This window comes from Salmo trutta, unplaced genomic scaffold (assembly GCF_901001165.1).
Source record: "Salmo trutta unplaced genomic scaffold, fSalTru1.1, whole genome shotgun sequence".
NCBI lineage: Eukaryota > Metazoa > Chordata > Actinopteri > Salmoniformes > Salmonidae > Salmo > Salmo trutta.
Window position 1 is genome coordinate 609,519 of NW_021823466.1, and position 25,143 is coordinate 634,661.

Sequence of the window (25,143 nt, forward strand, 5' to 3'; positions counted from 1 at the left end):
GAGAGATAATATTTTTTCCACACACAGGACTATACTATGGTACAATAGAGAGAGAGAAAGAGAGAGAGCATGGCTGTAACGGTCGTCGTCAGAAAGAGACCAAGGTTCAGCGGAGGATGTGTTCATCATTAGGAATTTTAATAAATGAAAGAACACTACAAACGAAACACGAAAAGAAACGACAGCCAAACAGTCCTGTCAGGATTAACTCTACACAGAAAACAATCACCCACAAACCCCAAAGGAAAAACAGGCTGCCTATGTATGACTCCCAATCAGCAACAACGAACTACAGCTGTTCCTGATCGAGAGCCACACACGGCCAACCAAAGAAACAAACCAACATAGAAAAATAAACATAGAACGCCCACCCATGTAACACCCTGGCCTAACCAAAACAGAGAACTAAAAACCCCTCTCTATGGCCAGGGCGTTACAGTACCCCCCCCCCCCCCCCCCCCCCAAAGGTGCGGACTCCGGACGCAAAACCTGAAACTAAAGGGGAGGGTCCGGGTGGGCCTTCCTACGGCGGCGGCTCTGGTGCGGGACATGGACCCCGTTCCACCCTCGGCTTAGCCCACTTAGGTGGCGCCCCTGGCTGCACCCGGCTGGCGGGCGTCTCTGGCTGCGCCCGACAGGGGGGCAGCTCTGGCGGCTCCGGACAGGCGGGCGGCTCTGGCGGCTCCGGACAGGCGGGCGGCTCTGGCGGCTCCGGACTGGAGGGCGGCTCTGGCCCAGGATTCACCAGGCTGGGGAGACATGCAGGAGGCCTGGCTCTGGGCGCAGGCACAGGACTCACCAGGCTGGGGAGACCCACAGGAGGCCTAGTCCGAGGAGGAGGCACAGGATGTACCAGGATGGGGAGACCCACTGGAGGCCTGGTCCTGGGAGGAGGCACAGGATACACCAGGCTGGAGAGACCCACTGGAGGCCTGGTCCTGGGAGGAGGCACAAGATAGACCAGGCTGGAGAGACCCACTGGAGGCCTGGTCCTGGGAGGAGGCACAGGATAGACCAGGATGGGGAGACCCACTGGAGGCCTGGTCCGAGGAGGAGGCACAGGCTGAGTTAGACTGGGCTGACGCACTGGAAGCCTGATGCGTGGTGCTGGTACTGGAAGTGCCAGTTTGGAGATACACACCTCAGAGCTAGTGCGAGGAGCAGGAATAGGACGAGTAGGACTGGGCTGACGCACTGGAGGCCTGGTGCGTGGGCCTGGTACTGTCTTTACCAGACGGCTAGCACGCACCTCAGGACAAGTATGAAGTACTAACTCAGGTGACATTGTTTCTAAGACACGCTCTGCAGGGCGAATGTCGTGCCTAATACACCAACACAATAGCTCTCTCATATTCCTCTCCTCCAATTTACCCATCAACTCCTTAACAGTCTCTGCTTCGCTCCCCTCCAATTTTACCCCGACTGGCTCTGGTTCCATCCTCGGCTCTGCCGATCTGTCCATGTGCCCCCCCCAAAATGTTTTTATTAGGGCTGCCTCTCCGGTTTGAACGCTATCAGCGTTCCACTGTAATCTTCCCGGTCCTCCTTTGCCTTCTTCCATGGGCCCACTCCGGCTCTGATCTCCTCCCAGGTCCACGACTCCCGATAGTCCATATTATTGTTCCGTTGCTCCTTGTGCTTCTCCTTCCTCCGCTGCTTGGTCCGTTGTTGGTGGGTGATTCTGTAATGGCCGTCGTCAGAAAGAGACCAAGGTGCAGCGGAGGATGTGTTCATCATTAGGAATTTTAATAAATGAAAGAACACTACAAACGAAACATGAAAAGAAACGACAGCCAAACAGTCCTGTCAGGATTAACTCTACACAGAAAACAATCACCCACAAACCCCAAAGGAAAAACAGGCTGCCTATGTATGACTCCCAATCAGCAACAACGAACTACAGCTGTTCCTGATTGAGAGCCACACATGGCCAACCAAAGAAACAAACCAACATAGAAAAATAAACATAGAACGCCCACCCATGTAACACCCTGGCCTAACCAGGGTGTTACCATGGTAATGATCAGGGTTCTGGTTCATGGTAATGATCAGGGTTATGGTTCATGGTAATGATCAGGGTTATGTTAATGATCAGGGTTATGGTAATGATCAGGGTTATGGTAATGATCAGGGTTATGGTAATGATCAGGGTTATGATCCATGGTAATGATCAGGGTTATGGTAATGATCAGGGTTATAGTAATGATCAGGGTTATGGTAATGATCAGGGTTATATTAATGATCAGGGTTATGGTAATGATCAGGGTTATGGTAATGATCAGGGTTATGGTAATGATCAGGGTTATGGTAATGATCAGGGTTATGGTAATGATCAGGGTTATGGTAATGATCAGGGTTATGGTAATGATCAGGGTTATGATCCATGGTAATGATCAGGGTTATGGTAATGATCAGGGTTATATTGATGATCAGGGTTATGATGGTCGTGCACCAGTCATTTCGTAATCGTTGCCCTCTCGCTGGTGTCACTGCTGACACGGATTGCAAACCATTCAAATCACTACAGATAAGCCTAGATGATTCATCTGTATTCTTACCATTACTGTAAATTATAATGCAATGAATCTTTTAATATTTAATATTTTAAAAACACTATTGATGTAACATTAAATACATTATTATTTAGGTGTAAAATATAGCAAAGGCTTTGTGATCAAATTCATCAGGGATTATTTCTTGTTAAATCTTGCAGAGTTGCTCATTCAGATTTCACCCAGTCCAGCTCTGGGAATAGGTGACTTCATAAACAATCAGCACATTAAAACCCAAAATAACAACAATAGCTATGTGCTTGTGTCAACACATTTTTGTGATCTTGCAGTAAATTTGCATTACATATTACTTGAGTAACTTACCTTTTGCATCAAACCTACAATAGCATGAACTCAATTAGACATGCTTGAGCAGAGACTTTAGCAGAAAATTAGCTGAAAATATTCAATATAATTCATTAGAGAATACGCATGCTCCTTCAATAAATGCTGATTTAGTTTTTCCTCGCGTACAGGACCAGAACTAGCAAGAAAACAACGGCACATTAATTCATGTTTTACATTTCTTTAAATTAGGTGCAAAAAAAGCATTATATGAAAAGTGAATGGCACCGATTATATCACAAACCGTTGTTTGTGAAGTTTCTTCATGTGACCTGCATCAGCCAATAACAGACCAGTTGTTTCTTCATGTCACCTGCATCAGCCAATAACAGACCAGTAGTTTCCTCATGTCACCTGCATCAGCCAATAACAGACCAGTAGTATCCTCATGTCACCTGCATCAGCCAATAACAGACCAGTTGTTTCTTCATGTGACCTGCATCAGCCAATAACAGACCAGTTGTTTCTTCATTTGACCTGCATCAGCCAATAACAGACCAGTTGTTAATTCCTGTCACCTGCATCAGCCAATAAAAAGACCAGTTGTTTCTTCCTGTTGTTCAACAATATACAAGCATGATGCTTCCAAACTTTGAAAAAATATAAATCATTTACCCATGCAGTCTCAGTTTGTCTGGTATACATAGCTCTCTAAATGATTTACCCCTGCATCTACCCAGTCTCAGTTTGTCTGGTACACACAGCTCTGTAAATGATTTACCCTGCAGTCTCAGTTTGTCTGGTATACATAGCTCTCTAAATGATTTACCCCTGCATCTACCCAGTCTCAGTTTGTCTGGTACACATAGCTCTGTAAATTATTTACCCTGCAGTCTCAGTGTGTCTGGCGGTGGAACGGTGTGGCGGTGGAACGGTGTGGCGGTGGAACGGTGTGGCGGTGGAACAGTGTGGCGGTGGAACAGTGTGGTGGTGGAACAGTGTGGTGGTGGAACGGTGTGGCGGTGGAACGGTGTGGTGGTGGAACAGTGTGGTGGTGGAACGGTGTGGTGGTGGAACAGTGTGGTGGTGGAACAGTGTGGTGGTGGAACGGTGTGGCGGTGGAACGGTGTGGTGGTGGAACAGTGTGGTGGTGGAACGGTGTGGCGGTGGAACGGTGTGGTGGTGGAACGGTGTGGCGGTGGAACGGTGTGGCGGTGGAACAGTGTGGTGGTGGAACGGTGTGGCGGTGGAACGGTGTGGTGGTGGAACGGTGTGGTGGTGGAACAGTGTGGTGGTGGAACGGTGTGGTGGTGGAACGGTGTGGTGGTGGAACGGTGTGGCGGTGGAACGGTGTGGTGGTGGAACGGTGTGGCGGTGGAACAGTGTGGTGGTGGAACGGTGGAACGGTGTGGCGGTGGAACGGTGTGGCGGTGTGGTGGTGGAACGGTGTGGTAGTGGAACAGTGTGGTGTTGGAACGGTGTGGCGGTAGAACAGTGTGGTGGTGGAACGGTGTGGCGGTAGAACAGTGTGGTGGTGGAACGGTGTGGCGGTGTGGCGGTGGAACAGTGTGGTGGTGGAACGGTGTGGCGGTGTGGTGGTGGAACGGTGTGGCGGTGTGGCAGTGGAACGGTGTGGTGGTGGAACGGTGTGGTAGTGTGGTGGTGGAACGGTGTGGTAGTGTGGCGGTGGAACAGTGTGGTGGTGGAACGGTGTGGCGGTGTGGTGGTGGAACGGTGTGGCGGTGTGGCGGTGGAACAGTGTGGTGGTGGAACGGTGTGGCGGTGTGGCGGTGGAACAGTGTGGTGGTGGAACGGTGTGGCGGTGTGGTGGTGGAACGGTGTGGCGGTGGAACGGTGTGGTGTGTGTGTGTGTGTGTGTGTGTGTGTAACAAAGAGTCTGCTGATACCTCAAGAACCTTAGAGAAGATACTACTGAGAAGATATTACTGAGAAGATATTACTGAGAAGATACTACTGAGAAGATACTACTGAGAAAGCAGATTGATAACACACAATTGGCCTTATGTCCGGCCTGGGCTTTCAATCATCACATTCAGGGTTACGCTAGACTGGTCTTCCTCTCCCCCTCCAGCAAAATGGCTCTCTAGTCAAACACTATACCAGACCTCTCTAATTAACACTATACCAGACCTCTCTAACTAACACTATACCAGACCTCTCTAACTAACACTATACCAGACCTCTCTAATTAACACTATACCAGACCTCTCTAATTAACACTATACCAGACCTCTCTAATTAACACTATACCAGACCTCTCTAATTAACACTATACCAGACCTCTCTAATTAACACTATACCAGACCTCTCTAACTAACACTATACCAGACCTCTCTAATTAACACTATACCAGACCTCTCTAACTAACACTATACCAGACCTCTCTAACTAACACTATACCAGACCTCTCTAACTAACACTATACCAGACCTCTCTAATTAACACTATACCAGACCTCTCTAATTAACACTATACCAGACCTCTCTAACTAACACTATACCAGACCTCTCTAATTAACACTATACCAGACCTCTCTAATTAACACTATACCAGACCTCTCTAATTAACACTATACCAGACCTTTCTAATTAACACTATACCAGACCTCTCTAATTAACACTATACCAGACCTCTCTAATTAACACTATACCAGACCTCTCTAATTAACACTATACCAGACCTCTCTAATTAACACTATACCAGACCTCTCTAATTAACACTATACCAGACCTCTCTAGTCAACACTATACCAGACCTCTCTAATTAACACTATACCAGACCTCTCTAGTCAACACTATACCAGACTTTTCCAATTAACACTATACCAGACCTCTCCAATTAACACTATACCAGACCTCTCCAAATAACACTATACCAGACCTTTCTAATTAACACTATACCAGAACTCTCTAACTAACACTATACCAGACCTCTCTAATTAACACTATACCAGACCTCTCTAACTAACACTATACCAGACCTTTCTAACTAACACTATACCAGACCTCTCTAGTTAAAATAGGGCTAGGGTCCTTTTTTCAGAATCTCCGCCTGACTGACGTGCCCAAAGTAAACTGCCTGTTACTCAGGCCCAGAAGCCAGGATATGCATGGGATTGGTACCGTTGGATAGAAAACACTTTGAAGTTTGTAGAAATGTTAAAATAATGTATGAGATTATAACACAATACATATGGTAGGAGAAAATCCAAAGATAATCCAACCGTAAATATATATTTTTTGAGAGCCCATGCTCTTACAATGGAAAGCATAGAGGCATATCCAATTCCAGCTCCCAGATTGCAATTCCTATGGCTTCCACTAGGTATCAACAGTCTTTGTTCAAGGTTTCAGGCTTGTAACTTGAATAACGAGTAAGAAATATTAGTTTTAGTACAATGACACAAGTTTGGAAATCTGTGTTTGCGCGCATGATGAAGAGGATGCACACCTGCTAATACTTCTTTACGTATTAAATATTATAGTTTAATTACATTTTAGGGTACCTGAGGAATAAATAGAAATGTATTTCTGACTTGTTGAAACAAAGTTTAGGTGTAGATTTTTGGATTCCTTTCTCTGCATGTTGAACGAGTGGATTACTGAAATCGATGGCGCCAACTAAATTGACTTTTTGGGATATAAAGAATTAATTTATCTAACAAAACGACACTACATGTTATAGCTGAGACCCTTTAGATGACAAATCAGAGGAAGATTTTCAAAAAGTAAGTGAATATTCAATCGCTATTTGTGTTGTATGAAACCTGTGCCAGTGGAAAAATATGTTGATGTGGGGCGCCTTCCTCAAACAATCGCATGGCATGCTTTCACTGTAAAGCCTACTGTAAATCAGACAGTGCAGTTAGATTAACAAGAATTTAAGCTTTCAACCGATATAAGACACTTGTATGTACCTAAATGTTTAATATCCATATCCAATTGCGCGCCCTTCAGTTCCAGTGGAAGTCTAGCCCAAAGAGGTTTTAACAAGTCACATAATAAATTGCATGGACTCACTCTGTGTGCAATAATAGTGTTTAACATAATTTTTGAATGACTTCCTCATCTCTGTACCAAACACATCTGTAAGGTCCCTCAGTCGAGCAGTGAATTTCAGATTTAGATTCAACCATAAAGATCAGGGAGGTTTTCCAATGCCTCCCACAGAATGGCAACTATTGTAAAAAAAAATATTTAAAAGCAGACATTGAATATCCCTTTGAACATGGTGAAGTTAATTACACTTTCAATGGTGTATCAATACACCCAGTTGCTTCAAAGATACAGGCGTCCTACCTAACTCAGTTGCCGCAGAAGAAGGAAACAGCTCAGGGATTTCACCATGAGGCCAATGACTTTAAAACATTTATATAGTTTAATGGCTGTGATATGAGAACTGAGGATGGATCAACAACATTGTAGTTACTCCACAATACTAACCTAATTGACAAAGTGAAAAGAAGGAAGTCTGTACAGAATAAACCATTACCGAAACATGCATCCTGTTTGCAATAAGGCACTAAAGTAAAATGTGAAAAAATGGGGCAAAGAAATGTACTTTATGATCTGATTACAAAGTGTTACGTTTGGGGCAAAACCAACACAACACATCACTGAGTACCACTCTTCATATTTTCAAGCATGGTGGTGGCTGCATCACGTTATGGAGTCATCTGCAAGGACTAGGGAGTTTTTCTGAAGGCACGGTAAATCAATCAATCGAACAAGTTAGAAACAGTCCCTCCTGGTTGTTTGTTTTGGTGATTTACAAAGAGAAATAAAACCCATTCAGATGACCTGAAGATAGTTCAATAGTAGATCTGTCTTTTAGTTTAATGTTTCAGCTGTATTCCCCCTGGAGAGACAAGTTAATTGGGCTACAATATGAGGGGTTTTCTATTAGCCCAGGACTAGAGCAACACGCGTTCAGAGAGAAAACAGGGAATTCAGTAGTATTATGTGAAAAACGATTGCTCTCAGGGGCTCTTCAATAATGTAAACAAACTGATTTAATTATGTAAATTGGACTGCGTCTAAAGTAATTTCTGCTAAAGATTTTTCATACCATCAATTTCCATTGTATCCAACATACCGAGACTTTCTATCACATTTCAGGTAAGAGCCAAATGCAGACTGTGTTGAAGTAACAATGTTTATTACAGTAAAAGGGGCAGGCAAACGACAGGACAAGGCAGGCAGGGGTCGATAATTCAGACTAGTGGGGCAAAGGTACAGGATGGCAGGCTCAGGGTCAGGGTCAGGTCAGGCAGAGGTCGGTAATCCAGAGTAGTGGGGCAACGGTACAGGATGGCAGGCTCAGGGTCAGGGTCAGGTCAGGCAGAGGTTGGTAATCCAGAGTTGTGGGGCAACGGCACAGGACGTCAGGCAGGCTCAGGGCGGGCAGAAATGGTCAAAACATGAAGAATCAATAGACAGGACCAGAGGGAAAAGCGCTGGTAGGCTTGACGAAACAAAACGAACTGGCAACAGACAAACAGAGAAGACAGGTATAAGTACCCAGGGGATAATGGGGGAAATGGGTGACACCTGGAGGGGGGTGGAGACAAGCACAAGGACAGGTGAAATAGATCAGGGCGTAACACTTTTTCTTTGTGGTGACACACATTACATCACGTTGTCGAAGTGATCAACTCCTGACCTGTTGTAATGAACATCTTAATCATCAACCAAGATGGATAATGATTAGAACATCTTAATCATCAACCAAGATGGATAATGATTAGAACATCTTAATCATCAACCAAGATGGATAATGATTAGAACATCTTAATCATCAACCAAGATGGATAATGATTATAACATCTTAATCAACAACCAAGATGGATAATGATTAGAACATCTTAATCAACAACCAAGATGGATAATGATTATAACATCTTAATCAACAACCAAGATGGATAATGATTAGAACATTTTAATCAACAACCAAGAAGGATAATGATTAGAACATTTTAATCAACAACCAAGATGCATAATAATTAGAACATCTTAATCAACAACCAAGATGGCTAATGATTAGAACATCTTAATCAACAACCAAGATGGATAATGATTAGAACATCTTAATCATCAACCAAGATGTATAATTATTAGAACATCTTAATCATCAACCAAGATGGATAATGATTAGAACATCTTAATCATCAACCAAGATGGATAATGATTATAACATCTTAATCAACAACCAAGATGGATAATGATTAGAACATCTTAATCAACAACCAAGATGGATAATGATTAGAACATCTTAATCAACAACCAAGATGGATAATGATTAGAACATCTTAATCAACAACCAAGATGCATAATAATTAGAACATCTTAATCAACAACCAAGATGGATAATGATTAGAACATCTTAATCAACAACCAAGATGGATAATGATTAGAACATCTTAATCATCAACCAAGATGTATAATTATTAGAACATCTTAATCATCAACCAAGATGGATAATGATTAGAACATCTTAATCATCAACCAAGATGGATAATGATTATAACATCTTAATCAACAACCAAGATGGATAATGATTAGAACATCTTAATCAACAACCAAGATGGATAATGATTATAACATCTTAATCAACAACCAAGATGGATAATGATTAGAACATTTTAATCAACAACCCAGATGGATAATGATTAGAACATTTTAATCAACAACCAAGATGGATAATGATTAGAACATTTTAATCAACAACCAAGATGGATAATGATTAGAACATCTTAATCAACAACCAAGATGGATAATGATTAGAACATCTTAATCAACAACCAAGATGGATAATGATTAGAACATCTTAATCAACAACCAAGATGGATAATGATTAGAACATCTTAATCAACAACCCAGATGGATAATGATTAGAACATTTTAATCAACAACCAAGATGGATAATGATTAGAACATCTTAATCATCAACCCAGATGGATAATGATTAGAACATCTTAATCATCAACCAAGATGGATAATGATTATAACATCTTAATCAAAAACCAAGATGGATAATGATTAGAACATCTTAATCAACAACCAAGATGGATAATGATTATAACATCTTAATCAACAACCAAGATGGATAATGATTAGAACATTTTAATCAACAACCCAGATGGATAATGATTAGAACATTTTAATCAACAACCAAGATGGATAATGATTAGAACATTTTAATCAACAACCAAGATGGATAATGATTAGAACATCTTAATCAACAACCAAGATGGATAATGATTAGAACATCTTAATCAACAACCAAGATGCATAATGATTAGAACATCTTAATCATCAACCAAGATGGATAATGATTAGAACATCTTAATCAACAACCCAGATGGATAATGATTAGAACATTTTAATCAACAACCAAGATGGATAATGATTAGAACATCTTAATCATCAACCCAGATGGATAATGATTAGAACATCTTAATCATCAACCAAGATGGATAATGATTAGAACATCTTAATCAACAACCAAGATGGATAATGATTAGAACATCTTAATCAACAACCAAGATGGATAATGATTAGAACATCTTAATCAACAACCAAGATGGATAATGATTAGAACATCTTAATCAACAACCAAGATGGATAATGATTAAAATATATATAAGAAACACCCTAACTAAGGACCAAGGAAAGGCAACGGAAGGAATTCTCCAATGTACTATGGCCTGTATATCTCTACAGTTGATTAAAATGATTAAAACAGCTCCGCTTCATCGTCCTCCACACAATCTACTGAAGATGAGTTGTTAAGCCAGCATGCCTCTCACTTTGAACATGAATGTTTATTATATATGTCTATTATATATGTCCATTATATATGGTCATTATACAGTCTATGTTCATTATATATATATATATGTCCATTATATATGTCCATTATATATGGTCATTATACAGTCTATGTTCATTATATATGTCCATTATATATGTCCATTATATATGGTCATTATACAGTCTATGTCCATTATATATGTCCATTATATATGTCCATTATATATGGTCATTATACAGTCTATGTTCATTATATATGTCCATTATATATGTCCATTATATATGTCCATTATATATGGTCATTATACAGTCTATGTCCATTATATATGTATGTCCATGATGTATGTCCATTATATACACGACCGTTCAAAAGTTTGGGGTCACTTAGAAATGTCCTTGTTTTTTTAAAGAAAATGTTTTGTCCATTAAAACAACATCAAATTGATCAGAAAAACAGTGTAGACACTGATAATGTTGTAAATGACTATTGTAGCTGGAAACGGCAGATAATTTTTTAATGGAATATCTACATAGGCGTACAGAGACCCATTTTCAGCAACCATCACTCCTGTGTTCCAATGGCACATTGTGTTAGCTAATCCAAGTCTATCATTTTAAAAGGCTAATTGATCATTAGAAAACCCTATTGCAATTCTGTTAGCACAGCTGAAAAATGTGGTTCTGATTTAAAGAAGCAATACAACTGGCCTTCTTTAGACTAGTTGAGTATCTGGAGCATCAGCATTTGTGGGTTCGATTACAGGCTCAAAATGGCTAGAAACAAAGACCGTACTTCTGAATCTCGTCAGTCTATTCTTGTTCTGAGAAACAAAGGCTATTCCATGCGAGAAATTGCCAAGAAAATGAAGATCGAGTACAATGCTGTGTACTGCTCCCTTCACAGAACAGCGCAAACTGGCTCTAACCAGAATAGAAAGAGGAGTGGGAGGCCCCGGTGCACAACTGAGCAAGAGGACAAGTACATTAGAGTGTCTAGTTTGAGAAACAGAAGGCTCACAAGTCCTCAACTGGCAGCTTCATTAAATAGTACCCGCAAAACACCAGTCTCAACGTCATCAGTGAAGAGGCGACTCCGGGATGCTGGCCTTCTAGGCAGAGTTCCTCTGTCCAGCGTCTGTGCTCTTTTGCCCATCTAAATCTTTTATTTTTATTGGCCAGGCTGAGATATGGCCTCTTCACTGTTGACGTTGAGACTGGTGTTTTGCGGGTACTATTTAATGAAGCCCCCCCACACACACACACACACACACACTATTCCCCATTGCCTTATTGCCACCATATTTGCATTTCAGGTTTTGTGTGAACTGTGAAGACTGGTGAACATTTTGTGAACTGTGAAGACTGGTGAACATTGTGTGAACTGTGAAGACTGGTGAACATTGTGTGAACTGTGAAGACTGGTGAACATTGTGTGAACTGTGAAGACTGGGGAACATTTTGTGAACTGTGAAGACTGGTGAACATTGTGTGAACTGTGAAGACTGGTGAACATTTTGTGAACTGTGAAGACTGGTGAACATTTTGTGAACTGTGAAGACTGGTGAACATTGTGTGAACTGTGAAGACTGGTGAACATTGTGTGAACTGTGAAGACTGAATGACATTTTAATCGCAAGGCTGAATACATCGGCAATTAGTTATCATATGAAGATTCCTAATCTGACACCGAGGCCAAACACATCCCTGATCAGACTCTCCTTCGAGTTTTAAATGTCACCTTTTAGAATGCACTTTCATTTAAGTCTTGTCAGTAAACGAGGGAGACATTATTTGAAGTCTTCACCTGATAAATGACAAAACAAGAAGAAGGGTAGGCATACTACCACCAACACAGACATACTCTACAGCAGGGCTGTCCAACCCTGTTCCTGGACAGGTACCCTGCTTTAGGTTTTAACTCTAACCCTGTTCCTGCAGAGACACCCTCCTGTAGGTTTTAACTCTAACCCTGTTCCTGGAGAGAAACCCTCCTGTAGGTTTTAACTCCAACCCTGTTCCTGCAGAAAAACCCTCCTGTAGGTTTTAACTCCAACCCTGTTCCTGCAGAGAAACCCTCCTGTAGGTTTTAACTCCAACCCTGTTCCTGGAGAGACACCCTCCTGTAGGTTTTCAATCCAACACCAGCTGTAACTAACCTGATTAAATATACCAACCAGCTAATTATTAGAATCAGGTGTGCTAGATTAGGGTTGGAGCGAAAACCTACAGGACGGTAGCTCTCCAAGAACAGGGTTAGAGAGTCCTGCTCTAGATGTCTAAATGCTATTGCTGCAACCTGAATATTTAAGTGTTTGGCAGGGTGAATAAATTAGGCATACCAGTAACATGGAAGGGGATCTATACATAATGAAAAGCAAGATGAATCTAGGAAAATTAAACACTAATATACATTATCAACTGGGTGGTTTGAGCCCTGAATGCTGATTGGCTGACAGCCGTGGTATATCAGACTGTATACCACTGGTATGACAAAACATTTATATTTACTGCTCTAATTACGTTGGTAAACAGTTTTTAACAGCAACAAGGCTCCTCAGGGGGTTTGTGATATATGACCAATATACCACGGCTCTGCGTTGCGTCGTGCCTAAGAACAGCCCTTTGCCGTGGTATATTGGCCATATACCACACCCAATCGGCCATTATTGCTTAATTATATGATGAGATGAGAACAAATGACATCGTTATGTATCAATTATTCACTCGTGTTGTCCTTTCTCATTCTCCATCGTGGTGGAGTGCTGTCGTTAGCAATGCCATTTCTCCATCTGAAATACATTACATTTTCTACCTCAGAGATAATTGCACTAGTTAATGCACTTACTAATTAATTGCCTGATCCAATTTCAAGACAGTCATTCTCTAAAAATAAATAATATACATTTAGTAATTTATTTTATTTCCCTGGTCATTCTATTTCTAAACATCGACTTGACTTGACTCCTTTCACGCTCTGAGGAGCGTAGGTCATCCACAAATGAATTCTATACATAGGCCTAGAATATAGAATAGCTTATTAAGATGCGTATCCCTCCTGACGGAAAAGTAGGTGAGTAGATGAACTGAAGAATAGCTCGCCTGGCAGTCGTTCTGCCATTCAGAAACCAATGACTATGTTCAAATGGAAAGGACAGATGAAAGGCTTCTAAATCATCTCGTATTCCAACATGAACCGCGGCCTAACTGAATAGAACCGCGGCCTAACTGAATAGAACCGCGGCCTAACTGAATAGATCTGCGGCCTAACTGAATAGAACCGCAGCCTAACTGAATAGAACTGCGGCCTAACTGAATAGAACTGCGGCCTAACTGAATAGATCCGCGGCCTAACTGAATAGATCTGCGGCCTAACTGAATAGAACCGCAGCCTAACTGAATAGAACTGCGGCCTAACTGAATAGATCTGCGGCCTAACTGAATAGAACCGCAGCCTAACTGAATAGAACTGCGGCCTAACTGAATAGATCCACGGCCTAACTGAATAGAACTGCGGCCTAACTGAATAGATCCGCGGCCTAACTGAATAGATCCGCGGCCTAACTGAATAGAACCGCGGCCTAACTGAATAGAACCACGGCCTAACTGAATAGAACCGCGGCCTAACTGAATAGATCCACGGCCTAACTGAATAGAACCGCGGCCTAACTGAATAGAACCGCAGCCTAACTGAATAGATCCGCGGCCTAACTGAATAGATCCGCGGCCTAACTGAATAGATCCGCGGCCTAACTGAATAGAACCGCGGCCTAACTGAATAGATCCGCGGCCTAACTGAATAGAACCGCGGCCTAACTGAATAGATCCGCGGCCTAACTGAATAGATCCGCGGCCTAACTGAATAGATCTGCGGCCTAACTGAATAGATCCGCGGCCTAACTGAATAGATCCGCGGCCTAACTGAATAGATCCGCGGCCTAACTGAATAGAACCGCGGCCTAACTGAATAGATCCACGACCTAACTGAATAGAAACGCGGCCTAACTGAATAGATCCGCGGCCTAACTGAATAGATCCGCAGCCTAACTGAATAGATCCTCGGCCTAACTGAATAGATCCGCGGCCTAACTGAACAGATCCGCGGCCTAACTGAATAGATCCGCGGCCTAACTGAATAGATCCGCGGCCAAACTGAATAGATCCGCGGCCAAACTGAATAGAACCGCGGCCAAACTGAATAGAACCGTGGCCTAACTGAATAGATCCACGGCCTAACTGAATAGAACCGCGGCCTAACTGAATAGAACCACTGTCACGATCGTGATGAGAGACAGACCAAGGCGCAGCGTGATTAGAGTTCCACATCTTTTAATAAACAGTGAAACTTCTATAAAACAATAAACCAACAAGGAAACGTGAAAGTAGTGGTGCTACATACACAAAACAATATCCCACAACCCAGGTGGGAACAATGGAGAACTTAAGTATGATCCCCAATTAGAGACAATGAACATCAGCTGCCTCTAATTGGGAAACATACCAAGAGCACCAACATAGAAATGAAAAGACTAGAACACCCCCTAGTCACACCCTGACCTACAACACCATAGAGAACCAAGGGCTCTCTATGGTCAGGGCGTGACAACCACGGCCTAACTGAATAGAACCACGGCCTAACTGAATAGAACCACGGCCTAACTGAATAGAACCACGGCCTAACTGAATAGAACCATGGCCTAACTGAATAGGACCACGGCCTAACTGAATAGAACCACGGCCTAACTGAATAGAACCATGGCCTAACTGAATAGAACCATGGCCTAACTGAATAGAACCATGGCCTAACTGAATAGAACCACAGCCTAACTGAATAGAACCACAGCCTAACTGAATAGAACCACGGCCTAACTGAATAGAACCACGGCCTAACTGAATAGAACCATGGCCTAACTGAATAGAACCACGGCCTAACTGAATAGAACCACAGCCTAACTGAATAGAACCACAGCCTAACTGAATAGAACCACGGCCTAACTGAATAGAACCACAGCCTAACTGAATAGAACCACGGCCTAACTGAATAGAACCACGGCCTAACTGAATAGAACCACGGCCTAACTGAATAGAACCACGGCCTAACTGAATAGAACCACGGCCTAACTGAATAGAACCACGGCCTAACTGAATAGAACCACGGCCTAACTGAATACACTGACTGTTACCCTTCTAACTCTAACCCGCTGACCTAAAATGGCGCCGGAGCAGAAAGCAGACGTTTTAGGTGCCCCCAACCGATTATGTTTTTTTGTTCATTTATCTGCGTTGTTTGTAACTTCTTTTTTTACTCTTCTTGTACATAATGTTGCCGCTACTGTCTCTTATGTCCGAAAATAACTTCTAGACATCAGGACTGTGATTACTCACCACGGACTGGCAGAATCGGCGGTCTATGTATTTTTGTAAACAACAGCTGGTGCACGATATCTAAGGAAGTCTCGAGCCATTTCTCGCCTGAGGTAAAGTTTCTCATGATAAACTACAGACCACATTACCTACCGAGAGAGTTTTCATATATATTCTTTGTAGCTGTTTCCATGCCATCATAGTCAGAGACTGGCACCAAGATAGCACTGAATGAGCTGTATTCCGCCATAAGCACATAAGAAAACGCTCACCCAGAGGCGGGCGCTCCTAGTAGCCGGGGACTTTAATGCAAGGAAACTTAAATCAGTTTTACCAATTTCTATCAGCATGTTAAAGTGGAACCAGAGGGAAACGAACTCTGGACCACCTATACTCCACACACAGAGATGCATACAAAGTTCTCCCTTGCCCTCCATTTACCAAATCTGACCATTATTCTATCCTCCTGTTTCCTGCTTACAAGCAAAAATGAAAGCAGGAAGTACCAGTGACTAGATCAATAAATGCTGAGCTACAGGACTGTTTTGCTAGCACAGACTGGAATATGTTCCGGGATTCCTCCAATGGCATTGGACCACATCTGTCATTGGCTTCATCAATAAGTGCATCGTCGACGTCGTCCTCACAGTGACCGTATGTACATACCCCAACCAGAAACCATGGATTACAGGCAGCATCTGCACTGAGCTAAAGTCTAGAGCTACCGCTTTCAAGGAGCGGGACTAACCCGGAAGCTTATAAGAAATCCCGCTATGCCCTCCGACAAACCATCAAACAGGCAAAGTGTCAATACTGAAGTAAGATCGAGTCATACTACACCGGCTCTGACGCTCGTCGGATGTGGCAGGGCCTGCAAACCATTACAGACTACAAAGGGAAGCACAGCCGATAGCTGCCCATTGACACGAGCCTACCTGGACGAGCTAAACTACTTCTATGCTTGCTTCGAGGCAAATAACACTGAAACACCAGCTGTACCGGAAGACTGTGTGATCACTCTCGGCAGCTGATGTGAGTAAAACCTTGGACAGGTCAACATTCACAAGGCCGCAGGGCCAGATGGATTACCAGGACGTGTACTGCGAGCATGCGTTGACCAACTAGCAAGTGTCTTCACTGACATTTTCAACCTCTCCCTGTCCAAGTCTGTAATACCAACATGTGTTAAGCAGACCACCATAGTACCTGTGCCCAAGAACACTAAGGTAACCTGCCTAAATGACTACCGACCAGTAGCAGTCATATCTGTAGCCATGAAATGCTTTGAAAGGCTGGTCATGGCTCACATCAACACCATCATCCCAGTAACCCTAGACCGACTTCAATTTGCATACCACCCCAACAGATCCACAGATGATGCAGTCTCTATTGCACTCCACACTGCCCTTTCCCACCTGCACAGAAGGAACACATGTGAGAATGCTATTCATTGACTACAGCTCAGCGTTCAACACCATAGTGCCCTCAAAGCTCATCAATAAGCTAAGGACCCTGGGACTAAACACCTCCCTCTGCAACTGGATCCTTGAGTTCCTGACGGGCCGCCCCCAGGTGGTAAGGGTAGGTAACAGCACATACGCCACGCTGATCCTCAACACAGCGGCTCCTCAGGGGTGCGTGCTCAGCCCCCTCCTGTACTCCCTGTTCACTAATGACTGCACGGCCAGGCACGACTCCACACCATCATTACATTTGCCGATGACACAACAGTGGTACGCCTGATCACCAACAACAACGAGACGGCCTATAGGGAGGAGGTCAGGGACCTGGCCGTGTGGTGCCAGGACAACAACCTCTCCCTCAACGTGATCAAGACAAAGGAGATGATTGTGGACTACAGGAAAAAGAGGACAGAGCATGCCCCCATTTTTATCGACGGGGCAGCAGTGGAACAATTTGAGAGCTTCAAGTTCCTTGGTGTCCACATTACCAAGAAACTAACATGGTCCAAACAGACCATGACAGTCGTGAAGCGGACACGACAAAGCCTATTCCCCTCAGGAGACTGAAAAGATTTGGCATGGGTCCTCAAACCCTCAAAAGGTTCTTCAGCTGCATCATCAAGAGCATCCTGACTGGTTGCATCACAGCCTGGTATGGCAACTGCTCGGCCTCTGACCGCAAGGCACTACAGAGGGTAGTGCGAACGGCCCAGTACATCCCTGGGGCCAAGCTTCCTGCCATCCAGGACCTCTATACCAGGCGGTGTCACAGGAAGGCCCTGAAAATTGTCAAAAACTCCAGCCACCTTAGTCATAGACTGTTCTCTTTACTACCACACGGCAAGCGGTACCGGAGTGTCTAGGTCCAAGAGGCTTCTGAACAGCTTCTACCCCCAAGCCATAAGACTCCTGAACATCTATTCAAATGGCTACCCAGACTATTTGTATAGCCCCCCCTCCCTCCACACCACTGCCAGTTTCTGTTGTCAATCTTTCATAGTCACTTTAATTAACTCTACCTACATGTACATACTACCTCAACTAACCGGTGCCCCAGCACATTGACTCTGTACCGGCACCCCTCTGTATATATTGTTAATTTTTACTGCTCCTCTTTAAATACTTGTTACTTTTATCTCTTATTCTTATCCGTATTCAGCGCATGTGACTACTAGAATTTGATTTGTTACTCTTCTACCTATAACCCAATGAATGGTACTCTTCTTTTGAATCTAACCAACAGAAATTCTCCCTCCCTCCCTCCCTCCCTCCCTCCCTCCCTCCCTCCCTCCCTCCCTCATTCTCTCTCTCTGTATCTCCCTCCCTCCATCCCTACCCTCTATCTCTCTCTCTCTCTGTATCTCTCTCTGTATCTCTCTCTTTTTCTCATGGATAGAGGGGATCAGTCAGAAATGACAATTATATTTGATCTGTCTGTGTCTCACCATGAAGGCACCCAGAGCAGAGCTACAAATCTAGTATAGCTGCCAAACGGCTTCTGAAGGCCTAGTGTTCTGCCTCTGATGTCTCCTGAAATGGCTCGTAGCGTTCTGGAGGTCAGAATGCTGTCACTCAACATGGGAATGAAAGGAGAGAGCAGGTTTTCTATTCTCCTCAAGTAGCAGCGTGATCTTCCTGAATATCCCTGCAGCAGCATGGGGATGTGATGTTTTGGTGCTGGTACTGTGTCACTCATGCCATTCAGGATAAATAGAGGTAGAAAATCAGATGTGTTCTCTTTAAAATGTATATATTAATAACAGATTGGTTGAAATATTTTGCAACAACCCAAAATGATTTTTACAATAGAAAACAAATGTTGCATTGTCGTAAATATGGTAATCACTCAATGCTCTCGCACATATTTGGGAGTATTTTTCACAAAAACAACATCCCCTCCTGTGTATTTAAAAGGGTAATAGTTGGCCTATATATTTTTAATAATACTTGGCCTATTTTTTTCAGAGTGCACAACACTGACAACTGTCTTGGCTCCTTTTATATTTCTAAGCAACAACCTCTCTCTCTCTCTTTTTTTCTTCTGTTCTCTCTCTCTCGCTCTCCCCCCTCTCTCTCTCTCCCTCCCTCTTTCCCCATCTCCCCCCTCTCGCTCTCTCTCGCTGTCTCTCTCTCTCTCACTCTCCCCTCTCCCTCTCCCTCCCCTCGGCTCTCTCTCTCTCTCTCTCTCTCTCTCTCTCTCTCTCTCTCTCTCTCTCTCTCTCTCTCTCTCTCTCTTTCACACACACACTCATCTACAACCCTCTGGGTGCTCCATTGTTTCCCCAGACGTTGAAAAACTATTCCTTTCAAAAGGGCTTGAAGAAAAACAGGTGGCAAAGGCTTGTTGTGCAGAGCAGTGAATGTGTAGAATCAGTCTAAGGGGCTTGACAGTGTCTTTACATCGGATACACAGCCATATTGAGAGGAAACATGGAAATGAATAGGTTTCTTGTATTAACACACTTCTGACTTTCTAATGCTTATTATCTACTTTGTTTTTGTTTGTTTATTTTTAAATGCCAACAGACCAAAATGTGACCAAGCCGGATTTGTAAAACGTTGTTTATTCTTCCTGAAATCAGCATCATCTCCAAAGAGTTTCAGGAAGTACATTACATTCTATGTTTATTATAGTTACGTGTTCAAATTTCCTTTCCAAGATTGGACAATAAACCACTGTAACAAACTCCAAAGAAATGCTGTACCTTCCAAGTACCCCGTCCACAGGCTCACTCTCTCAACACGTCCCCAAAGCTGCAACAGTTATCACTGATTTAATCAACACAGAAATGGTTTTCTTAAAAAGCATTTAAAAAAAACAGTGTTTGTGTGACTCCACTGGGTACTTAATAGTCAGAGCGCCTCGCCTCGCCTCACCTCGCCTCGCCTCGACCCCTCCCTTACCCCCATCCTCCAGCAAAGCGAGAGAGTGGCTTCATTTGGGGTTCTGTAATGGTCCTACAGTGCTACCTAGGGATGAAGACAGAATCCCTTTCATCTCTGAGCTCCGTGGAAATGGATAAAAACTGTCAACATTCTCAGGAGATGATAGTGTGACTAGATCATGTGACTAGACCTCATAGAACTCCCTTACGAACTAAAATACATGAAGTTAAAATGCTGAGAGTCAGCAAATTTATGCCGGTCTATAATATTATTGCCACGCTACTCTCATATATAGGGCAGGCTAATACAGTCTGTTTTTTCTACAGGCATCATTTTACATTCAACATTTTAGTGATTTAGCAGACACTCTTATCCAAAGAGACTTACAGTCAGTCAGTCCATTCATCTCCAGATAGCTAGGTGGACCAGTCATAGTCAGTACATTCATCTACAGATAGCTAGGTGGACCAGTCATAGTCAGTACATTCATCTACAGATAGCTAGGTGGACCAGTCATAGTCAATACATTCATCTCCAGATAGCTAGGTGGACCAGTCATAGTCAGTACATTAATCACCAGATAGCTAGGTGGACCAGTCATAGTCAATACATTCATCTCCAGATAGCTAGGTGGACCAGTCGTAGTCAGTACATTCATCTACAGATAGCTAGGTGGACCAGTCATAGTCAGTACATTAATCACCAGATAGCTAGGTGGACCAGTCATAGTCAATACATTCATCTACAGATAGCTAGGTGGACCAGTCGTAGTCAATACATTCATCTACAGATAGCTAGGTGGACCAGTCAGTCAGTCCATTCATCTCCAGATAGCTAGGTGGACCAGTCATAGTCAATACATTCATCTACAGATAGCTAGGTGGACCAGTCGTAGTCAATACATTCATCTACAGATAGCTAGGTGGACCAGTCGTAGTCAGTCCATTCATCTACAGATAGCTAGGTGGACCAGTCATAGTCAATACATTCATCTACAGATAGCTAGGTGGACCAGTCGTAGTCAGTCCATTCATCTCCAGATAGCTAGGTGGACCAGTCGTAGTCAGTACATTAATCTCCAGATAGCTAGGTGGACCAGTCAGTCAGTACATTCATCTGCAGATAGCTAGGTGGACCAGTCGTAGTCAGTACATTCATCTCCAGATAGCTAGGTGGACCAGTCAGTCAGTACATTCATCTGCAGATAGCTAGGTGGACCAGTCGTAGTCAGTACATTCATCTACAGATAGCTAGGTGGACCAGTCATAGTCAGTACATTAATCTCCAGATAGCTAGGTGGACCAGTCGTAGTCAATACATTAATCTCCAGATAGCTAGGTGGACCAGTCGTAGTCAGTCCATTCATCTACAGATAGCTAGGTGGACCAGTCATAGTCAATACATTCATCTCCAGATAGCTAGGTGGACCAGTCATAGTCAATACATTCATCTCCAGATAGCTAGGTGGACCAGTCAGTCAGTCCATTCATCTACAGAGAGCTAGGTGGACCAGTCGTAGTCAATACATTCATCTCCAGATAGCTAGGTGGACCAGTCATAGTCAATACATTCATCTCCAGATAGCTAGGTGGACCAGTCAGTCAGTACATTAATCTCCAGATAGCTAGGTGGACCAGTCAGTCAGTCCATTCATCTCCAGATAGCTAGGTGGACCAGTCATAGTCAATACATTCATCTCCAGATAGCTAGGTGGACCAGTCAGTCAGTCCATTCATCTACAGATAGCTAGGTGGACCAGTCATAGTCAGTACATTCATCTGCAGATAGCTAGGTGGACCAGTCGTAGTCAGTACACTTTTCCTCAGTAAAGTAGCTATTAGCAAAGTCAGAGCTAGAAAGAGTTTTATGAATATTTTATGATTATTATTTTTAATAAATAAATCACTGTATTATAGAATAGTAAAATACATTGGTCAATAATGAACCCGAGAACGCTAGGAATCCTAAGGTACGCACCTGATTAAAAACTACAACTACTGGGGAATGAGGAGGGGGTGAGGTGAGAATATATAAGATACTCTTTGAAGAGGTAGGGTTTCAGATATTTTCAGAAAATGGACAGGGACTCTTCTGTCCTAGGTTCAGGGGGGAGCTGGTTCCACCATTAGGGAGCCAGGACAGAGAAGAGCTGCCCTCCCAACCCTACAGAGCTGCTCTCCCACACCTACAGAGCTGCTCTCCCACCCCTACAGAGCTGCTCTCCCACCCCTACAGAGCTGCTCTCCCACCCCTACAGAGCTGCTCTCCCACCCTTACAGAGCTGCTCTCCCACCCCTACAGAGCTGCTCTCCCACCCCTACAGAGCTGCCCTCCCACCCCTACAGAGCTGCTCTCCCACCCCTACAGAGCTGCCCTCCCACCCCTACAGAGCTGCTCTCCCACCCCTACAGAGCTGCTCTCCCACCCCTACAGAGCTGCTCTCCCACCCCTACAGAGCTGCTCTCCCACCCCTACAGAGCTTCCCTCCCACCCCTACAGAGCTGCTCTCCCACCCCTACAGAGCTGCTCTCCCACCCCTTCAGAGCTGCTCTCCCACCCCTACAGAGCTGCTCTCCCACCCCTTGGGGTGTAGGGTTTGAACATAGCTTGGGCTTTTAGGGGTGGGGGGGGTAAACAGACCAGAGTGCTACAGGTTGGGGTGTAGGGTTTGAACATAGCTTGGGCCTTTAGGGGTGGGAGGGCCAACAGATCAGAGTGCTACGGGTTGGGGTGCAGGGTCTGAACATAGCTCGGGCCTTTAAGGGTGGGAGGGCCAACAGACCAGAGTGCTACAGGTTGGGGTGCAGGGTTTGAACATAGCTCGGGTATTATTGGAAAGTGCTAATGGACGTCACTACAGACCCTGGTTCAGCGGTCTAAGGCACTGCATCTCAGTGCTAGAGGCGTCACTACAGACCCTGGTTCAGCGGTCTAAGGCACTGCATCTCAGTGCTAGAGGCGTCACTACAGACCCTGGTTCAGCGGTCTAAGGCACTGCATCTCAGTGCTAGAGGCGTCACTACAGACCCTGGTTCAGCGGTCTAAGGCACTGCATCTCAGTGCTAGAGGCGTCACTACAGACCCTGGTTCAGCGGTCTAAGGCACTGCATCTCAGTGCTAGAGGCGTCACTACAGACCCTGGTTCAGCGGTCTAAGGCACTGCATCTCAGTGCTAGAGGCGTCACTACAGACCCTGGTTCAGTGGTCTAAGGCACTGCATCTCAGTGCTAGAGGAGTCACTACAGACCCTGGTTCAGCGGTCTAAGGCACTGCATCTCAGTGTTAGAGGCGTCACTACAGACCCTGGTTCAGCGGTCTAAGGCACTGCATCTCAGTGTTAGAGGCGTCACTACAGACCCTGGTTCAGCGGTCTAAGGCACTGCATCTCAGTGCTAGAGGCGTCACTACAGACCCTGTTTCAGCGGTCTAAGGCACTGCATCTCAGTGCAAGAGGCGTCACTACAGACCCTGGTTTGATTCCAGGCTGTATCACAATAGGTCCAGTGTGGTCCGGGTTTGGCCGGTGTAAGCCGTCATCGTAAATAAGAATTTGTTGTTAACTGACTTGCCTAGTTAAATAAATAGACTGTTCCTGATCTCTCAGCCCATATGGTTCACATTATCCTAGTGGGAAAACATGTTTATCATGAAGCAAAACGTAGCACTATATCTCCATTCCTCCTATACAACCTTACAGTCCAATATCTCCATTCCTCCTATACAACCCTACAGCCCCATATCTCCATTCCTCCTATACAACCTTACAGCCCCATATCTCCATTCCTCCTATACAACCCTACAGCCCCATATCTCCATTCCTCCTATACAACCTTACAGCCCCATATCTCCATTCCTCCTATACAACCCTACAGTCCCATATCTCCATTCCTCCTATACAACCCTACAGTCCCATATCTCCATTCCTCCTATACAACCCTACAGTCCCATATCTCCATTCCTCCTATACAACCTTACAGTCCCATATCTCCATTCCTCCTATACAACCCTACAGTCCCATATCTCCATTCCTCCTATACAACCCTACAGTCCCATATCTCCATTCCTCCTATACAACCCCAACAACCCTACAGTCCCATATCTCCATTCCTCCTATACAACCCTACAGTCCCATATCTCCATTCCTCCTATACAACCCTACAGCCCCATATCTCCATTCCTCCTATACAACCCCAACAACCCTACAGCCCCATATCTCCATTCCTCCTATACAACCCTACAGTCCCATATCTCCATTCCTCCTATACAACCCTACAGTCCCATATCTCCATTCCTCCTATACAACCTTACAGTCCCATATCTCCATTCCTCCTATACAACCCTACAGTCCCATATCTCCATTCCTCCTATACAACCCTACAGTCCCATATCTCCATTCATCCTATACAACCCTACAGACCCATATCTCCATTCCTCCTATACAACCCTACAGTCCCATATCTCCATTCCTCCTATACAACCTTACAGTCCCATATCTCCATTCCTCCTATACAACCCTACAGTCCCATATCTCCATTCCTCCTATACAACCCCAACAACCCTACAGTCCCATATCTCCATTCCTCCTATACAACCTTACAGTCCCATATCTCCATTCCTCCTATACAACCTTACAGTCCCATATCTCCATTCCTCCTATACAACCCTACAGTCCCACGACTTCTGAGATTTACATGGTTTGATATCAGTCTTCCATTGGTTAGGATTAATAGTTTAGGGTTAGTACACCATTGGTTAGGATTAAAA

General features: G+C 44.0%; 1 protein-coding gene across 1 annotated transcript in view; it reads right to left on the reverse strand.

Moving 5' to 3' along the window:
* Positions 1-3,732: 3,732 nt before the first annotated feature.
* LOC115191068 (extensin-1-like) overlaps positions 3,733-25,143 on the reverse strand; it is a 39,628-nt gene continuing 18,217 nt past the window's right edge. The window contains exon 2 of the mRNA XM_029749066.1: positions 3,733-4,766. Coding sequence (XP_029604926.1) covers positions 3,733-4,766 — 1,034 coding nt within the window. The remainder of the gene's footprint in view (positions 4,767-25,143) is intronic.